This window comes from Gorilla gorilla, chromosome 3, assembly GCF_029281585.2.
Source record: "Gorilla gorilla gorilla isolate KB3781 chromosome 3, NHGRI_mGorGor1-v2.1_pri, whole genome shotgun sequence".
NCBI lineage: Eukaryota > Metazoa > Chordata > Mammalia > Primates > Hominidae > Gorilla > Gorilla gorilla.
In genome coordinates, this window is record NC_073227.2 from 123,960,158 (window position 1) to 123,982,350 (window position 22,193).

A 22,193-nucleotide genomic window follows, 5' to 3' on the forward strand; every position below is an offset into this window, starting at 1 on the left:
TCCTCTCTCATAGGCACACACAAAACTTTGTGCTCATTTGGCTTAAGAATCCAGAATTTCTCAAAAATAAACAGCTAAATTTATGTAGGTTTACTAAGATTTAACAATGTATTTATTGTAGAGTTGCTTTCATTGCAATAAAACCATTAATTACTCTCAGTATGCTTTAGGTGAATTAACTAAGGAGAATTTGTTAAGGGAGTTTATGTATTGTTTTCATTTAGTATGTAGCAAAAGGAGCTGTTGAATGCTAGAAAACAAACCCATCTGAACTAAAAAACACAAAATACTAGGTATTGAGCAGATTTACAATTTTTAATCAATCAAAACACAGATTTTACCTTAGTGCATCTCACTTTGGTAAGTATGTGCAGTCCCAGCTTACTCATGAGTTTTTTTCTGAGAATTAATTTTTAAGTTGACTCTGGTACTTACATGAATTTTGATTGCTGATATTGGAAAATATTTTCTTTTCAGAAATGATGTTATACATTTTGGTTGGCTTACCACACAAAAGCCTTTTATCTCAGAATATGTAAATAATACAATAATATAATTCAATGGTACTGGTAACACATTCAAAAGCTAGCAGAAGGCAAGAAATAACTAAGATCAGAGCAGAACTAAAGGAAATAGAGACACAAAAAACCCTTCAAAAAATTAATGAATCCAGGAGCTGGCTTTTTGAAAAGATCAACAAAATTGATAGACTGCTAGCAAGACTAATAAAGAAGAAAAGAGAGAAGAATCAAATAGACACAATAAAAAATGATAAAGGGGATATCATCACCAATCCCACAGAAATACAAACTACCATCAGAGAGTACTATAAACACCTGTATGGAAATAAACTAGAAAATCTAGAAGAAATGGATAAATTCCTGGACACATACATCTTCCCAATACTAAACCAGGAAGAAGTTGAATCTCTGAATAGACCAATAACAGGCTCTGAAATTGTGGCAATAATCGATAGCTTACCAACCAAAAAAAGTCCAGGACCAGATGGATTCACAGCTGAATTCTACCAGAGGTACAAAGAGGAGCTGGTACCCTTCCTTCTGAAACTATTCCGATCAATAGCAAAAGAGGGAATCCTCCCTAACTCATTTTATGAGGTCAGCATCATCCTGATACCAAAGCCAGGCAGAGACACAACCAAAAAAGAGAATTTTAGACCAATATCCTTGATGAACATCGATGCAAAAATCCTCAATAAAATACTGGCAAACTGAATCCAGCAGCACATCGAAAAGCTTATCCACCATGATCAAGTGGGCTTCATCCCTGGGATGCAAGGCTGGTTCAACATACGCAAATCAATAAATGTAATCCAGCATGTAAACAGAACCAATGACAAAAACCATATGATTATCTCAATAGATGCAGAAAAGGCCTTCGACAAAATTCAACAACCCTTCATGCTAAAAACTCTCAATAAATTATGTATTGATGGGACGTATTTCAAAATAATAAGAGCTATCTATGACAAAGCCACAGCCAATATCATACTGAATGGGCAAAAACTGGAAGCATTCCCTTTGAAAACTGGCACAAGACAAGGATGCCCTCTCTCACCACTCCTATTCAACATAGTGTTGGAAGTTCTGGCCAGGTCAATCAGGCAGGAGAAGGAAATAAAGGGTATTCAATTAGGAAAAGAGGAAGTCAAATTGTCCCTGTTTGCAGATGACATGATTGTACATCTAGAAAACCCCATTGTCTCAGCCCAAAATCTCCTTAAGCTGATAAGCAACTTCAGCAGAGTCTCAGGATACGAAATCAATGTGCAAAAACCACAAGCATTCTTATACACCAATAACAGACAAACAGAGAGCCAAATCATGAGTGAACTCCCATTCACAATTGCTACAAAGAGAATAAAAAACCTAGGGATCCAACTTACCAGGGATGTGAAGGACCTCTTCAAGGAGAACTACAAACCACTGCTCAATGAAATAAAAGAGGACACAAACAAATGGAAGAACATTCCATGCTCATGGGTAGGAAGAATCAATATCGTAAAAAAGGCCATACTGCCCAAGGTAATTTACAGATTCAATGCCATCCCCATGAAGCTACCAATGACTTTCTTCACGGAATTGGAAAAAACTACTTTAAAGTTCATATGGAACCAAAAAAGAGCCCGCATCGCCAAGTCAATCCTAAGCCAAAAGAACAAAGCTGGAGGCATCACGCTAACTGACTTCAAACTATACTACAAGGCTACAGTAACCAAAACAGCATGGTACTGGTACCAAAACAGAGATATAGACCAATGGAACAGAACAGAGCCCTCAGAAATAATGCCACATATCTACAACTATCTGATCTTTGACAAACCTGACAAAAACAAGAAATGTAGAAAGGATTCCCTATTTAATCAATGGTGCTGGGAAAACTGGCTAGCCATATGTAGAAAGCTGAAACTGGATCCCTTCCTTACACCTTATACAAAAATTAATTCAAGATGGATTAAAGACTTACATGTTCAACCTAAAACCATAAGATCCCTAGAAGAAAACCTAGGCAATACCATTCAGGACATAGGCATGGGAAAGGACTTCATGTCTAACACACCAAAAGCAATGGCAACAAAAGCCAAAATTGACAAATGGGATCTAATTAAAGCAAAGAGCTTCTACACAGCAAAAGAAACTACCATCAGAGTGAACAGGCAACCTACAGAATGGGAGAAAATTTTTGCAACCTACTCATCTGACAAAGGGCTAATATCCAGAATCTACAATGAACTCAAACAAATTTACAAGAAAAAAGAAACAACCCCATCAAAAAGTGGGCAAAGGATATGAACAGACACTTCTCAAAAGAAGACATTTATGCAGCCAAAAAACACATGAAAAAATGCTCACCATCACTGGCCATCAGAGAAATGCAAATCAAAACCACAATGAGATACCATCTCACACCAGTTAGAATGGCGATCATTAAAAAGTCAGGAAACAACAGGTGCTGGAGAGGATGTGGAGAAATAGGAACACTTTTACACTGTTGGTGGGACTGTAAACTAGTTCAACCATTGTGGAAGTCAGTGTGGCGATTCCTCAGGGATCTAGAGCTAGAAATACCATTTGACCCAGCCATCCCATTACTGGGTATATACCCAAAGGATTATAAATCATGCTGCTATAAAGACACATGCACATGTATGTTTATTGCGGTACTATTCACAATAGCAAAGACTTGGAACCAACCTAAATGTCCAAAAACGATAGACTGGATTAAGAAAATGTGGCACATATACACCATGGAATACTATGCAGCCATAAAAAATGATGAGTTCATGTCCTTTGTAGGGACATGGATGAAACTGGAAACCATCATTCTCAACAAACTATTGCAAGGACAAAAAACCAAACACCGCATGTTCTCACTCATAGCTGGGAATTGAACAATGAGAACACATGGACACAGGAAGGGGAACATCTCACACCAGGGACGGTTGTGGGGTGGGGAGAGGTGGGAGGGATAGCATTAGAAGATATACCTAATGCTAAATGATGAGTTAATGGGTGCAGCACACCAACATGGCACATGTATACATATGTAAAAAACCTGCACGTTGTGCACATGTACCCTAAAACTTAAAGTATAATAATAATAACATAAAATAAAAAAAAGAAAAATCAGTTGACCACAAGAAAATGTAAAGAAATACTTTATCTTATTTATTGTTTCCTTCTTAAGTACAGAAATAATCAGTATAATACAGAGAGAAAGAACACATTCTCTAGAATCAGACTTTCTGGGTTCAAATCCTGACTCTATTGTTAAATAAAATAGGCAAGTTACTCAACCCTTCTAATTACTTCTTTATCTGTAAAATGAAAATAACAGTGATGTCTTCCTTATGCAGTTATAAGGATTCAATGTCTAATGTATCTGAACAACCTAAGTAAGGTGTATGGCACATAATAAGCACCAATCAATGCTAGCTGTGTTTCTAGACCTATCATAAGCATTATCTTTTAATTAATAATCATAGTTAGGTTTATATTTGCTTCATGAATAGGGCAAAATAAGTGAAGATTGGATTTGCATATTTATGAGCATTAGGAACTAGAGACTTTGACATATATATTACCTAGATTAACCCTCATCAAAACATTGCAAGAAAAATATTATTTTAGTATTTTATAAATAAGAAAATGGAAGGTGAGATATCAAGATGTAGTAAACCAGTAACTGGCAATGCAAGAATCAAACCATGCTGTCTGACTCTGTAGTTTATGTTTGTCCCCATTATAAAATATTGCAAAGATATGTATGTATATGTGCTGTGTTACACACAATATCAGAAATGCAAGAAATTTAAAAAGGCTTTTTTTGGCAAAGGAAATCTTACTTGTGGCAAAATTCAGTTGAAATAATCCTAACCTTGTAATAAGAATCAAGAATAGAGAAAAAATGCACTTCCCTAATGATTAGCGATGTAGAGGGTTTTTTTCACATATTTGTTGGCCATTTGTATACTTTCATTTGAGAAATGTCTGTTTAGTTCTTTTGCCTATTTTAACATCAAGTTACTTTTTTTCTTGCTGTTGGTTTGTTTGAATTCCTTATGTATTTTGGATACTAACCTCTTATAAGATGTATGGTTTACAAATTTTTTCTCCTAATCCATTCATTGTATCTTTACTGTATTGCAAGCTTGTCCAACCCATGGCCCACAGGCTGCATGTGGCCCAGGATGGCTTTGAATGTGGCCCAACACAAATTCATAAATTTTTGTAAAACGTTATGAGATTTTTTTTTTACGATTTTTTTTTCTTTTAGCTCATCAGCTATCATTAGTGTTAGCATATTTTATGTGTGGCCCAAGACAATTCTTTTTCTTCCAGTGTGGCACAGGGAAGCCAAAAGATTGGACACCCCTGCTCTATAGATTGTTTTCTTTGCCATGCAGAAGATTTTTGTTTAATGCAATCTTGTTTGTCTATTTTGCTTTTGTTGCCAGTGCTTTGAGGCTACACCCAAAAAAATAATTATTCAGACAAATGTCATAAAGCTTTCCCCCTATTTTTTCTTCTAGTAGTTTTATAGTTTCAAGGCTTAACATTTAAGTATTTAATCCATTTTGAGTTGATTTTTATATACTATGATTTAAGGGTCCAATTTTATTCTTCTGCATGTGTATACCCAAGGTCCCTCAACACCATTTATTGCAGATACTGTTCTTTTTCAATTACGTGTTCTTGGTACCTTTGTTAATATCAATTTGTTGTAAATGTGTGGGTTCATTTCTGGGCTCACTGTTCTGTTTCATTGGCCTAGGTGGTTTTTAAAAAAATTCCAGTACCATGCCATTTTGATTATTATAGTTTTGTAATATATTTTAAAATAAGATAGTGTGATGCCTTTAGATTGTTCTTTTGATATATGAAAAAATGTTCAACATTACTAATCATGAGGGAAATTCAAATTAAAACCACAGTGATATATTACCTCACACCTGTTAGAATGGCTATTTAAAAAATGGAAGATAAGTGTTGGCAAGAATGTGGAGAAAAGGGAACCCTTCCTTGTACACTGTTGTTGGGAATGTAAATTAGTACAGCCATTGTGTAAAACAGTATGAAGGTTACTCAGAAAGCTAAAAATTAAACAAGTATTATATGATTCAGCAATCTCACTTCTGTATACATACCCAAAGGAATTGAAATGAGTATATCAAAAGATATCTGCAATTCCCAGTTTATTGCAACATTATTCACAATAGCCAAGATATGTAATCAACCTATGTATACATCAGTGGATGAATGGATAAAAAACGTGGCATATGTACACAATGAAATACTAGTCAGCCTTTAAAAAGAAGGAGATTCTGCCATTTGCAATAACATGGATGAACCTGAAGGACATTATGCTAAGTTATATAAGCCAGGCACAGAAAGGCAAATACTTCATAATCTCACTTACATGCATAATCTAAAAATGTCAAACTAATAGAAGTAGAGGGTAGAATTGTGGTCACCAGAGGTGATGTTGGGAGGGAATGGGAGATGTTGATCAAAGCGTACATTTCAGTTAGGCAGGTGATATAATAAGTTTTCAAGGTCTACTGAACAGCATGATGACTATAGTTAATAACAATGTATTGTGTATTTTGAAATTGCTAAGAGAATAAATTTCAAATGTTCTCACAACAAAAAAAGATAAATATGTGAGGTGATGGATATATTAATTAGCTTGATTCAATCATCCTAAAATATGGATATACATATTTATATATATAATCACATTGTGTATATATAATCACATCATATATAATCACATTGTACCTCATAAGTGTATAAAATTATTATTTGTTAATTTTAAAAAGGAATAGAGAATACAATTATTGTCAACTGAAAAATGAGTAAAAATAGAAAAAATGTTGCTTTTTAAATTGACAAATTATTATTATTTGTCTATTATAAAAAGAAAACATCAAATACTAAAGAAAACGTGGTATATCCACAAGAGAATATTGTTTCAGCCATTAAAAAAGAATGAAATCCTGTCATTTGCAGCAACATAGATGGAACTGGAGGACATTATGCTAAGTGAAATAAGCCAGGCACAGAGAGACAAATAATGCATGTACTCACTCATATGTGGGAACTATACGAAAATTGATCTCATGGAAGTACAGAGTAGAACGGTGATTACCAGAGGCTGGGAAGGGTAGGGTGGAGGGGAGTTAAGGAGAGGTTGGTTAATGGATACGTACATACAGGTAGATATAAGGAATAAATTCCAGTGTTTAATAACAGTAGGGTGACTAGGATAAAATATGCAACAGTAATTTATTGCATATTTTAAAATAGCTGTAAGAAAGATTTGGAATGCTCCCAACATAAAGGTATAATAATTTTTGAGCTGATGGATATACTAATTACCCTAATTAGATTACTATGTATTGTGTTAGTGTATCAAAATATCACATGTACACCCAAAATATGTACAATAATTATGTATCAATATGAAATTTCAAAAAGTCAAGTGAATTTCTATGTTTGCTAAAATTAATGGCACTTTCTGATTGTATTCATGTCTTACTACATTACCACAATAAATGAGAGTAAACACAGGTTTTGTAATAACTACTGGATTTGCTTTATTGTTTTTCTGCCTTTTTAGAGCAGTGCTGACCAATATGATAGCCACTTCTACATGTGGCTATTTAAATTTAAACTTACATAACTAGAATAAAATAAAATAAACTTAGTCATTTGTTTGTATTAGCCATACTTCAAGTGTTAAATAGCTACCTGTGGTTAGTGGCTACTGTGTTGGATAGTTCAGATATGGAACATTTCTATCATTGAAAAACCTTTTATTGGACAGCACTGTTCTAGAGTAAATCAGGATGTAGAATGGAATGATAAGCAGGAAATTTCAGTAGGGGGGAGATTGCCAGTCTGGCGACAGAGTGAGACATTGTCTAAAAAAAAGAGAGAGAGAGAGAGAGAGAGATAGAGATACAGATTGCCTAAGGGTAGCTACCAATTCTTTGCAGTTCAAAGTAGTAGAAATAACAGTTGTTTTGCATTCTGTAGGAATGAACTCTACTTGCACTACCTGTCAGTTTGGGCAACATTCACCTTCCCAGAGCTTCAGTTTTTTGATTTGTTAAATGAGGGATAACAATTTCTACCAGGCTTCACTCCCAGGATTTTTGTGAGGATGAGTACAATGATATATGTCAAAGCTCTATATAATGATTGTATAAAATCTATAATAATTGATATAATTCTCAGTTGTGTGTGTGCCTGTATGTTTCATGAAGTATTGATAATGATGGCAATTGTTATAGATTTCATATGCTGAGCTTCATTTTCCTGCTAGAAATTCATGACGCCTGAACATGATTCCATCTCTCCTGAATTTGTACTTGCAGAATGAGTAGTATTAACAGATAATCCATAGAGAAACTTTTTCAAACGATTGCCAAACACTGAAAGGCTTTAGATATTTCCTCCTAATGTTTATCTTTTCTTATCTTTTTAAAAAAGAATAATCATTTCCACTTCTTCAGTACTACTGGAAAACCACAAAAAAAAAATAAAAACTTTTCTAGGCTTTTCAAAGTGTTTCACATTTACTGCCACACATAGAGAGCAGGATTTACTGCCACACATAGAGAGCAGGAGGAATATTTAATCAAAGGGTTTAAAGCATGTGGTATTGGCAATCAATGTACAACTCAGATATAGAAGGCTCTCCTGATTGCAAGTCGTACCATGAGGTGGGGTAGATAAAGTTACTAGAATTAGCAAAGAGCTATTAGTTTTCTTTAAGCTTCACTGTTTCAATTAGAAACAGTAGTTGAATTGTATATATGGTAATATTATACAAGCCCATCAGAAGTTTCAGATGTTTTCTGACTTTGTTTTGTTTTTAGCTATTTTTCTTTTAAGCAAAAGCTTTTAAAGAACAAATTGCATACATTTTCAGCATACACTGCTGGGTTAAAATATTTATATAATTTCAGAATGATATGAGATAGATATAGTCTAATGATATTCATTGATTCATCAGTCAAAATAAAAACTTTTCTCAAAATATCTGAATGAAAAATAATTGGTAAATAATCATGAATTTCTATATAAAATTCCTACAATATTTTTTCTTTTTTGGGAAGATATTTCATAATACATAACAGAAATTTAAAAATTTTTTTCTAGTTCCTGACTTTCATTTCCCTAGAAAATTTACTATTAAAATGTTAGTTTTATACCAAGATGATAACATGCCTTTTTAAAAGAAAGTAGAATACATTAGTTTTTAAAAGGAGATATTATGGTTTTATGATTAATAATAGTATGAATAACAATATTATTATGACAAATTATTAAGGAAAGATGCATAGAAATAAGTGGAAATGTGTCCTGAAAATGTGGAAATGTGTCCTGAAAATGTAGAAATGAGAGAGGGACACAAAAATAGGTAAACCACAATTCCATTATATATGAGCTTGAACATCTCCATGATATATTAACATTGGAAATCTAAGTCATATGGGTAATTTCAAGGTTTTTTTTAATTACAACAAAGTACATAAAGATAAATAAATTGGCATGGAAAAAGAGTCAGACAAAAGTTCCAGTCTTTTCACAAAGCCAGCATTTTAGCAGTTTCTCAATTACCCTGAACATTTACTACTGCTGATACTGCACAATGAGCTATCTCTTAGAAAAATGTGAAAATGTGTACATATTGTGTTATATTGATCACTAAGCAGGGTAGTAAAGGAAGACAATTGTTAAGCAGAAGTTCAGATTAATAGTATAAAATATGATGTAAATATTAAAACACAGGGAAGGAAATGTGCTATCAAATTCTTGATTCAGCTTGCTATAATGGATATTCTCCAAGAGTAAGAGATTTAGTTTATAGGCTAAATCTAAGAATGGAAAAATGGAAAATTACTCCATTTCCTCTGTGGCTGTTGCTGCTGTTGTCACTTTGGTGAAATGTATAGCCACAGGAAATTTGACATTTATATTTCTTGTTACAATTAATGCACAAAAAACCATAGAAAACCTTAGGACACTTAGAAACTGATTTTATCTTTAATGTAATTATCTTGACTATAAATCTTGACAAAATCTACAGCCATCTGAACAAATTCTTAATTAAAAGAAAAAAAGGAGAATCAGACATTAATGTCAGGAAATGAGTTCTGCATCCAATTTGAGATTCTTTATTTTGGAAAAGATACACAATGGTAGGAGAAAAGGCAAATATCCATATGAACTAAATGCCTCTTGTGTAAAAGATACAGTGCTAGGCTCTAGAACCACAATTTTAATTCCAAAAGGTCTCTACATACAATCTTATTTAAACCTCCACAATTTTCAGCAAACAGGGCATAATAAAGTTAAATATATGTGACCAAGATTACCCCTAGATAGGGCAAGAACTGGAATACAAGGATCTTTCACATCCAAGACCCTGTTCTTTCTGGTTAGCTGTGGGGCCAAGGCACAGCATGCAAAACCTGTCATGTACATGGCACGGAGCTCTTGGCTTTCCTAGTTCCTAATTCAGTCATTTAATAGTCTGTCTGTATCTATAGAATTACTTTCATGACCAAGAATTGATATTTTTGTTATTGGTCAAATTTGAACATACTAGTACTGAGGGCAAAGCTTTGCAGCATGTCCTTAGAACCCTTCCTCCAGGTGGAGATAATTCTCTTTATCAACACAAGCGGAGGTTTGGCATTGAACCAATATTAACGCAACTTGTAAGCAGTTCATTTTTCTTTACCTGATTCACAAGGCTAACAGAAGACTAGAAAACATCTTTCCTGAATTTAGACAAACTTTGTCTATTCCACTTCCACAGTAGGAATTTTTAATAAATAATCTTTGACGAATGAAGGTGGATCTGATATAGTATAACATTCACATTGTTTCCATTCTCTATATAGACTTCTTTTTTCTTATTGATGCATTTTATAATTATAATCATTTAAATATTATGTTTTATGTCCAATCATACAGCTGTTGATTAGTATAATTTATTCTCTTTCCATCTTGCTAATTAATCATTGGTCTTGTAGCATTTATGTTGTACAAGGCCAGTGTTGTAGATAGTTACTCCAAGATGCCAGTAGGGATTCATTTGTGTCCCTCACGCATATATTTTGGGATGTATTTTGTCATTGCCAAGGATTTTTAAATTATTTATAGGAGAATGTGACTACATTTTCTTCCAACCTGAGATGGAAAGAAGTAGACTTTATTTACGGAAATACTATGTAGAAGAGATGGATAGCAAATCCTTTCTGTTTCCAAAGTGAATGAGTTCAAATTGTAGTCATATGGATTTAGTGAGCTGTAAATAAGATGCTAACTCTAAGAAGCATTACAAATGACTTTGAGAAGATATCTATAGTTTTCTTACTTAGGGAACAGTATGATATAGGCAAGACTAAGAAAATAAAATAGCATATTTAATTTCTTTTACCAAATATCCTAAATATGAAATCTGTTAGCCCCTCTACTCATTTCCTCCTTACAGTCTTCGATTTTAGTACAGAATAGGAGCAAGGCAAGGGATTCATGAAATTTTAGATTCTTATCAGATCTATCATTCTAGAATAGTTTTTTAAAACTGCAAGTGTATTTTAAGTCAGTTTGTGAGTTGAACACTAGATATTTAAAATTCAGCTTTTCATATGCCAACCTATGGTGTATTGAGTAAAGACATAAAGTTTCAAATTTTGTTGTATAATTGTTATAATTTGAAACAGATAGTTTCAATAATGATTTTCATACATGGCATTTTAGCCAACGTTTTAATAGGTAGCCAAAATCTTTGACTATCTACTAATAAGTAGACTAAAGTTGACAAGGATCAGTTTCCTTTTCTAGATACTAAATTATTCTCAAACTGGAATGTAAGCATTAATATAACTTGGTCAGCAAACAGGATAATGTTAAGAAAGCATTCTCTCTTAAAATTTATAGAAGTATCATAATTTCAATTTCCAACTTGAATATCATAGTAATGTATTGAATAATGCACATTTCTTGAAGGAGAGCTTTAGTAAGATTAGCAACAAATTATCATTGAAAAAAATGAACTAAACTTAGCCTAGGCTTTGAGGATTGTGTGACAATTGTTATTCTATATTTTGAAATTAGTTGAATATACTTTTCTTTAAAGTATAGGGATTTTTAAGTTAAATACTCGGCCTCATTTAAGAGGTTCAACACTCTAATTTTAATGGTGAGGAAACATTTTTAAAGCTATCAGCTTATTTCTCAAGGGTAATATTCAGTGTTTTTACCTAGTGCTAGTTAATACCAGTGTTGTTATTTTTAAACTATTGCTACTTAGGCAGGACATAATAAAAATTGAGTGGGAGTAGTTAATCCAAAATTATCTAAACGTTTCATATTAATTCAAAGTTTAAATATGCTAGGTTCTATATAACATAAAAATGTGAGATATTTCTACTGGTTATACTTCAAAGAATATAATTCACAAGGCTTGAAATTGACCACAGTTCCTAAAAGTAGTGGGAGAAAGAGAAATGGAAGCAATGCTCTTCAATATTTACAAAGGTCTTCTGCTCGTGACTAGCCTAAAATTTTTTCAGCTCTTATATATTCTTGTACATGAGTAATTGGGAGTTCAATCAGCATCTGCTAGCCTTTCATTATTTATTATTTATTTCTGTGGGTACATAGTAGAGGTATACATTTATGAGTTACATGAGATATTTTGATACAGGATAATGGGGTATCCATCACTTCAAGCATTTATCTTTTGCATTACAATCTAATTATACTTTTTTAGTAATTTTAAATGTACAATTAAATTATTGTTGACGATAGTCATTCTGTTGTGCTATATAATATGGGAACTTATTCATTCTTCGAACTATATTTTTGTACCCAATAACACTCCTCACTTCACCCCTACTTTCCCACTACTGTTCCAACCTCTGGGACCTTCCTTCTACTCTCTATCTCCATGAGCTCAATTATTTTCATTTCTAGCTCCCACACATAAGTGGGACCATACAAACTTCATCTTTCTGTGCCTGGCTTATTTCACTTAACATAATGACCTCTAGTTCCATCCACGTTGTTGCAAGTGAAAGAATCTCATTCTTTATGGCTGAAAAGTACTCCACTGTGTACATGTACCACATTTTCTTTATCCATTCATCTGTTGATGGACATTTAGGTTGCTTCCAAGTCTTGGCTATTGTGAATAATGTTGCAATAAACATGGGAATGGATATGTCTCTTTGACATGCTGATTTCCTTCCTTTTGGTTATGTACCTAGGAGTGGGATTGCTGGATTATATGGTAGTGCTATTTTTATTTTTATTTGAGAAACTCCCAAACTGTTCTCCATAGTGTTTGTGTTAATTTACATTCCCATCAACTGTATGAGAGTTTCCTTTTCTCCACATCCTTGCCAGGATTTGTGATTGCCTGACTTTTGGATAAAGCCATTTTAGTTGGGGTAAAATGATACCTCATTGTAGTTTGGAATTGCACTTCTTTGATGATCAATAATGTTGAGCATCTTTTTTATGCTTGTTGGCCATTTGTATGTCTTCTTTTGAGAAATGTCTATTCAGATCCTTTGCCCATTTTTAATTGGATTATTAGATTTTTTTCCTAGAGAGTTGAGTTACTGATATATTCTGGTTATTAACTCCTTGTCAGATGGGGAGATTGCAAATATTTTCTCCCATTCTGTGGGTTATCTCTTCACTTTACTGATTGCTTCCTTTGCTGCACAGAAGCTTTTTAACTTGATGTGATCTCCTTTTGTCCATTTTGGTTTTGGTTGCCTGTGCTTGTTGGGTATTACTCAAGAACTCTTTGCCTAGTTCAATGGCCTGGATCGTTGACCCAATGTTTTTGTGTAGTAGTTTCATAGTTTCAGGACTTAGATTTAAGTTTTTAATCCATTTAGATTTGATTTTTGTATATATTACATAGCCCCTTTGAGGCTGTTTTCTAGATGCTGTAGGTATGCTTCATTGTTTTTTATTTGTTTTTCTTTTGTTTCCTCTTACTGTACATTTTCAAATAGCCTGCCTTCAAGCTCACTAATTCTTTCTTCTGTTTGATCAATTCTGCTGTTAAAAGACTAATGCATTCCTCAGTATATAAATTGTATTTTTCAACTCCAGCAATTTTTCTTGATTCTTTTTAATTATTTCAATGTCTTTGCTAAATTTATTTGATAGAATTCTGAATTCCTTGTGTTCTCTTGAATTTCTTTGAGTTTCCTCAAAACTGCAGTTTGGAATTCTCCGTCTGAAAGGTCACATATCTTTGTTTCTCCAGAATTGGTCCTTGGTGCCTTATTTAGTTCATTGCATGAGGTCATGTTTTCCTGGGTGATCTTGATGGTCATGGATGTTTGTCTGTGTCTGGGCATTGAAGAGTTTGTCATTTATTGTAGTCTTCACAGTCTAGGCCCATTTGGACCCATCCTTCTTGGGAAGGATTTCTAGATATTCAAAAGGACTTGTGTATTGTGATCTAGGCCACATCTGCATTAGGGGGTACCACATACCTAGTAAGGCTGTGGTTCTTTGCAGACTCACAGAGATACTGCCTTGTTGGTCTTGGATAAGATCCAGAGGAATTCTCTGGATTTCCAGACAGAGGCTCTTGTTCTCTTCCTTCACTTTCTTCCAAATATAGTCCCTTTTCCTGTTCTGAGCCACCTGGAGCTGGGTGGGGTGGATGGGGTGACACAAGCAGCCTGTGGCCACCACCACTGGAACTGCATTTGGTCACACATAAAGCAAACACAGCACTGGGGTTCACCCAAAGCCTGTTTTAATCACCACCTGGAGATATACCTAATGTAAATGATGAGTTAATGGGTGCAGCACACTAACATGGCACATGTATACATACATAACAAACCTGCACGTTGTGCACATGTACCCTAGAACTTAAAGCATAATAATATATTTATATATATATTTATAGATAAACATATATAAATAATACATATTTATATATATTTATCGATAAATATATATAAATAATACATATTTATATATATTTATCTATAAATATATAAAATAAATTTAATAAAATAAATATATAAAATAAATTTAATAAAATAAAATTTATATAAAATATATAAATATATTATATATAAATATATAATATATATTTAATACATATATAAATATATAAATAAATATATATAATAATATATATTTTTTATATATGTATATATAAAATAATCACCACCTGGCTACCATCTATGCTTGCAGGCTGGCATACTACAATGAGCAGGTGGCGAAGCCAGCCAGGCTTGTGTCCTTCCCTTCAGGGTGGTAAGTTCTCCCAGGTAGATCCAGAGGTGTTCTGGTGGGTCCAGAGTTCCTCCTAGGTGGGTCCAGAGGTGCTGTCTGGGAGTCAGGGACAAGAGTCAAAAACCTTAGAAGTCTACTTTGTGTTCTATTGTACTGTGGCTGAGCTGGCATTCAAACCACAAGAATCAGTTGTTTCCCCTCTTCTGTCTTCATTTCAAAGGCAGAGGACACTTCCTGTGGCCACCACTGCCACAGGCCTACAGGGAGTACTGCCAGACTACCACCTATGTTCACTTAAGGCCCAGAGTGTTTTAAATCAGCTTGTGGTAAATGCTGCCTGGCCTGGGATTCACCCTTCGGGGCAGTGGGCTCCCATCTGGTCCAGGTAGGTCCAAAAATGTTGTCCAAGTGTCAAGGTCTGTAATCAGAGACCCTAAGAGCCCACTTTGTGCTCTACCTCCTTGTGGCTGAGCTGGTACTTAACATGGAAGACAAAGTCCCCTTTACTTTTCCCTTAGCTTTTCTCAAGCAGAAGGTGTTTTTACCTGTAGCCCCCACAGCTGGGAATGTGCTGAGTCTCACTTGAAAGTAGCATGGTTTAGGCTCACCCAAGGTCCATGGTGTACTACCTGGGTATTGCCACTGGTTATTCAGGCTCTCAAAGGCTTTTTAGTCAGTCGGTGATGGGTCTTGCTGTGACTGGGTCCTTCCCTTCAAGGCAGTGGGTTCCCTTCTAGTCCAGGTTGTGTCTAGAAATGTCATCTTGCACCTAGAACCTGGAAAGAGAGCCTCATAACTCTGACTGGTGTCCTATCTTATTGTGGCTGAGCTAGTATCCAAGATGCAAAACAAAGTTTTCTTTACTCTTTCCTCTCCTTTCCCAAGTGGAAGGAGCCAGTTCCTTTTGAACCCATGAGCCCTGCTGCCTGGGATTGTGGGGAGGTGGTACATGCACCCCCTTAGTCAACCCCACTGATGTCTCAGTAGATTGTACACCACCCAAGTCCACTGGTTGTGAGCCCCGCACAGCACTATGACTCACATAGAGTTGCGGTCTTTGTGGCCTATACTGCATTTAAAGTTTATTTAGAGCCCCAGAGGACTTTAGCCCACTGTGGTGAGGCGTGGGGGAACTCAACTTCTGACCCATGGGATGGGTGACTCCCATCTGGCTAGGGCTGGATTAAATATTCCCTCTATGCACAGTCATCAGCTAGATTTGGATCAGTTTTGCTTTCTCCTGTGACAGGGCAGCACTGAGTTCCATGCAATGTCTAACAATTGCTGTGCTCTCTCTCCCAAGGGCAAAGATTCTCTCTCCATGCCACATGGCTGCTGCTGGGGATGGGATGGGGTGTCACTGGCAATTCAAGACTGTCTTTACTACACTCTTCAGTGTCTCTTTCAGCTATATGAAGTTAAAATCAGATACCGTGAGAGCTCTCGTGATTTTTGGTTCTTAGGAAATGATTATTTTTGTGTGTAGATAGATGTTACATTGGTGTCCTTCTGGGGTGATGATCAGTGGAGGCTTCTATTTGACCATCCTGCTCCACCCCATGTAGTCTTTTATTATTAAGAGTCTGGCTCAGAGTAGTGTATAGAATTGTTTTTCCCAATAGTCATGATTAGTTTGCACTCATGTAGCCAATACTTTTTTTAATGTCTTATGTCAAATCTGTAATATCAAAGATGTATTCTCTAGGAGACAACATATGAATAAATGGTCCATCCAGGGTAGAACTTCTGTGTTTTAAGTAATGATATGAAAAAATCCAAAATAACATGATTATTAGTAATAGCTGTATTGTAAACAACTCCAGAACAATATTTTGACTTTAGATAAAAAGAAAAAAATTAAGAGAAGAGCCAGCTATATTTTAAAATTTTATTATTTTGAACAATATGCATATTAGTGCCTAGATATCAATGCTCATACCAATAACTGACTGTAAAAGAAATCTAAGGACAAACAGATTTATTATGAGAAGTCCATGACATAAAGGGCCATTTCGTATTATTTCAGCCTAGAATACAAACCAAGAGGAAGACATATAAACTGGAACTTTAAAACGTCTTACTTTTTTGAAATATTCTAGAAGGGTCACACTCCCAGTCTGAATTAGTATTTCTATTTTGAAATTGTGGAGTAATGAAATCAAAAGGTAATGTTTTGCCTTACTCTCACCATTTATTTAGAGACAAAATTAAAAAAAAAATCCCTCTTCCTTTTTGTTCCCTCTGGGACTCTGAATTCAAAAACAAAAGAAACACTCAGATTAAATTTTTATTTCTTTCTAGAAAAATACATGCATATGAAGAAAAACTATAATCTACAATTACTGGGTTTATTTTAATTTGTTTAGGCATACACAGTGAAATGTTTAAAAAAAAGCTGAAACTGGATCCCTTCCTTACACCTTATACAAAAATTAATTCAAGATGGATTAAAGACTTACATGTTCGACCTAAAACCATAAAAACCCTAGAAGAAAACCTAGGCAATACCATTCAGGACATAGGCATGGGCAAGGACTTCATGTCTAAAACACCAAAAGCAATGGCAACTAAAGCCAAAATTGACAAATGGGATCTAATTAAACTAAAGAGCTTCTGCACAGCAAAAGAAACTACCATCAGAGTGAACAGGCAACCCCCAAAATGGGAGAAAATTGTCGCAACCTACTCATCTGACAAAGGGCTAATATCCAGAATCTACAATGAACTCAAACAAATTTACAAGAAAAAAGAAACAACCCCATCAAAAAGTGGGCGAAGGATATGAACAGACACTTCTCAAAAGAAGACATTTATGCAGCCAAAAAACACATGAAAAAATGTTCATCATCACTGGCCATCAGAGAAATGCAAATCAAAACCACAATGAGATAACATCTCACACCAGTTAGAATGGCAATCATTAAAAAGTCAGGAAACAACAGGTGCTGGAGAGGATGTGGAGAAATAGGAACACTTTTACACTGTTGGTGGGACTGTAAACTAGTTCAACCATTGTGGAAGTCAGTGTGGTGATTCCTTAGGGATCTAGAACTAGAAATACCATTTGACCCAGCCATCCCATTACTGGGTATATACCCAAAGGACTATAAATCATGCTGCTATAAAGACACATGCACACGTATGTTTATTGTGGCACAATTCACAATAGCAAAGACTTGGAACCAACCCAAATGTCCAACAACGATAGACTGGATTAAGAAACTGTGGCACATATACACCATGGAATACTATGCAGCCATAAAAAATGATGAGTTCATGTCCTTTGTAGTGACATGGATGAAACTGGAAACCATCATTCTCAGCAAGCTATTGCAAGGACAAAAATCCAAACACCGCATGTTCTCATTGAACAATGAGAATACATGGACACAGGAAGGGGAACATCACATTCCAGGTACTGTTGTGGGGTGGGGGGAGGGGGGAGGGATAGCATTAGGAGATATACCTAATGCTAAATGACGAGTTAATGGGTGCAGCACACCAACGTGGCACATGTATACATATGTAACAAACCTGCACATTGTGCACATGTACCCTAAGACTTAAAGTATAACAATAATAAAATTTAAAAAAAAAGAAATAAATGACAGAAACTAACCAGGTACTATAGAGAAATTATTCTGAAATACACAGAACATAACATCAGTCATTGACTCTGATGATACCTAAGATATAGCTATAAGAAGTTATCCCAAGGAAAGAGTATCTTTCAACATGAGCAAGATGTTATATAAGGCGGGTTGAAATTACAAAGGGGAGAGAGATACTGTTCATGTAAGAGGGCCATGTTTTTGAAGCTCTCCTCGCTTTAGGATTCGTTTGTAGGTGCCAGAGGCCATTTGGTTGTTTGTGCACATTATTTTTAAGTAAAGCTTTTTGAAAGAAAAATAAAATTGAATTACATACACAGTAGATATATTTTTGTACATCCTGAAATGAGTAAATTGATCTGGAAAAGCTCATTCTTACTTTTTGTTTTCAAATGCTAGAAATCATGGTAAATGTTAACCAAACATAAATGTGGTCTAGTATTATTTGTCAATATCAGAGAAAAAGCACTATTAAAATGGAATCCATTTTGTACATTGCATTTTTAAAACCTGATTGATCACTGTTAAGTGAGTTTTTGTAGCTAAGTGTTTTTAAGACTGTTGACTGAATTTTAAAGGAAATGTCCATGTGTTGCTAGTAGTACTGTGTAAATAAGTCATAAGTGGAACAAACAATAATGATTGGCATAATCAGTAGGATTCATTCATCTTTGATAAAACCTCTCCAAGATGCATTAGGTACACACCAACTGTGGAGAAAAGGATGGAATGTGTTTCCTTTTAACTCCACAAATTTATGAAAAAAATCTAACTTATTTAGTTGCATAATGGTAGTAGAAAAAATCTCAATAAAATAATCCTAGTAAAATATAATATTTTAGAGGTGTTTTTGTTTCATGTAAATTAGAAACAACCTTTTTCATGTCACTCAATAAATTATAGAATAGTATTAATACAATCCTCATTCTTTAATCATACATACATATAAAATGTCTTATCAGGGGAAAGAACACACAGAGAAAGTGAGAGAGAAATAAAAAGAAACAAGAGGGGATGCAGGAAAGATAGATGTATATTAGAAAATTATTGCACTTTCTAGAAGAGATGTCATTCCTGGGATAAAAGAAGCCTTGAGCAGATTATAGAATACATCAGAGGCATTCTTTTCAATAAACGACAAAGAAAGATGGAGTTGCAAAAATACAATCAACTGGAATAGTGAAATTTTAGCAATTTCAGCAGAGTAATTAAGAATACTTTACAAAAGGCAATTTTTAAGAAGTCCTTATGTAATGAATTAACTATTATATAACAGACTGATTATAGTATGTGGACAGCAGCTTATACAAAACCAAAGAAAAAAGAAAAGAAAAAAATTAAAGCAAAGACATTAAAAACAGGAGTAGAGCATCAGATCATATTGTATTAACACGCCATGACTAGATTGCTTTTCTTTCTGATATACCATAACCTATACAAACGCTAGGTAAACAACATGGACCAGTACCTTTCTTTTGGCCTTTAGCTGCTCATGATACTTGTCACAGGTATCTCCTGGGATTTCTCCTCCCCAGAGAGTAATTCCAACAATGGTGTATGTAATACCCATGATGAGCAATGGGAAACAGTACACCAGTATAATGACGATAATATGGTAACTACGAAAAATAAGAAAAACACATGCTGAAGACCTTATTGGAATGAAATATTGGGGACTGAATTTGCTCAGCTTTAAATCATAATTAAAACTACCAAGAGTTATTTCTACATTATCTCTATACATTCATCTCAAAATTCCATCAAAATATCATGCTATTGTCACTTATATTTATGTTTCAAATGCTGCCAGTTGATGTTGTCAATCTTTACTTGGTATATGAAAACTATAGCTGGGTTGAAGGGCTCAGTTAAACATAAGTTCTCCTTGCCTAGAGGTTGAGGATGAACGACTTTCCACTGCTATGTACTCTGCTTGGTAATTGTTGAGCTAAACCAATTAAATATATCATTGGAGGAAAAGGGAAGAGATAGAATAAATGAATCAACCGGCATATGTTTTCTCCTATATAGGACTGTCTTCTCTATTGCTGCAACATCAGACATACATAAACTGTTTTTCATTCAAATGGTGGGAAAAAAGTAAGTAGATACTCTGAGCCATAATTAATCCACAAGTTACTACAATTTTTAAAAATCAGGTAAAGACATTTACATGCAATTTTCCAGAGTCTGGGTCCATTTGATTGCATTGTTAACTTGGTAAAAACAAAACAAAACAAAACAAAACAAAAAAACATGTCGACATAGTAGTCAAACCAGAAGTATGCTGCTGTGAATTATCAAATTAAATTCTGGTATTTAGTAGCTTTCAATCAAAATTATAAAAATTCAATTAGCGAGGAAAAGGAGAGTAAGCCATACTACAATAGCCCAAATATAATTTAAAATTTTACAAACTTTTGTATGGATTTCACTGTCTTGGAAAGCTTTAAAGTAATTAAAAAGTTTGTTAGAACGGTCTTCTCCATACCAGTGTTTTTTTTGTTTTGTTTTTTGTTTTTCGTAAAGTGAATCTTAAATATCCTTGCCTTTCCATTTCTCGGTAGATTACTAAGTATTGATTTAAAGTCAATGAGGAAATAAATCAGTCAACAAATAATTTGAAGATGATAGCATTATCATACAATTAAGATGTATTAATAATAATGAATAGGGTACTCAGTTTAATATGAGCTGTCTGATTTTCCTTAAATAAGTGCCTCCTAATATTTTTGTTCAAAAATCTGAACTTTGGGTAGAGCAAAGGTAGATAAAACGACTGCTTTAAATGGCAACCATTATTTGCACCATTTGTTATTTTTAAAGGGAAAAATTGGTGAGTAAAATAGAAAAATAAGTACGTTATTAAAATAAAATTTAAGATTATAATTTAAAAATCAAATGCAATAAATTACACAATTACATTATTATTCCTTTTTGCTCTATTTAAGGTGGGTATAAAATATGAACCAAATTTTACCATATATTATAGCATTTGTATTTCCTTTTCAATCTAGTGTTCAGGTTTTTTTAATGCTTTTTGCTTGTCTAGAGACAAGCAAAAGAACACAAACCAAATCAAACCAAAATAAAATTAGATAACCTACTAGGGTGCTCCTTCCCTTCAGCTACGCTTCCTAAAAGAGCAATCAACACATCTGGGCTTTGATTTCTTCCTTCTCACTCATTTCTCAATCAATAACACAATGCTTTTCTTTGCACATTGCTTTTATCTTTTATCACTTCCTTCAGGAAACTCTCCAATGCCATCCCACATAGACATCCTCATATTTCCAATTAAAAACCTTAGTAACTTACACAACTTATTGACCACACACAAATCATACCATATTACAGTATTTTTATATATTTCCTTTTCCAAATAATGTATGAACCCTGGGGGAAATGTCAGTCTTATTTAATTGTTGCTCCTAATCTGTAGTTTCCTAAATGTTTGATAAACTGAATTGAAAACCATAATAGAGAATTAACTTACGTGAAATGTTGTTTGGGACCTTCCGGCCATTGCACAAAGCAGAGAGTACGGCCTGGCATGACTTTGGTTTTGGAATAAAGACATTGAGGGAAGGCAAGTAGAAATGCTAGAATCCAAATACTTCCAATGACAATCTTGGTTGCTGTAGCAGACAGTCTGGGTTTCAAGGGATCAATAATAGCCATATACCTGTATAAAAACAAACAAAACCATTTCATTGGTTTTCTGTATAACAGAGTTTGAAATGGAGTTTCAAGGGTA

The 22,193-nt window shown here is 34.3% G+C and overlaps 1 protein-coding gene across 1 annotated transcript in view; it reads right to left on the reverse strand.

The window, feature by feature from the left end:
• TACR3 (tachykinin receptor 3) overlaps window positions 1-22,193 on the reverse strand; it is a 129,846-nt gene that overhangs the window by 45,505 nt on the left and 62,148 nt on the right. Inside the window, exons 2-3 of the mRNA XM_004040220.4 lie at window positions 21,933-22,121; window positions 19,905-20,055 (exon numbers count right to left, since the gene is read on the reverse strand). Coding sequence (XP_004040268.1) covers window positions 19,905-20,055; window positions 21,933-22,121 — 340 coding nt within the window. The remainder of the gene's footprint in view (window positions 1-19,904; window positions 20,056-21,932; window positions 22,122-22,193) is intronic.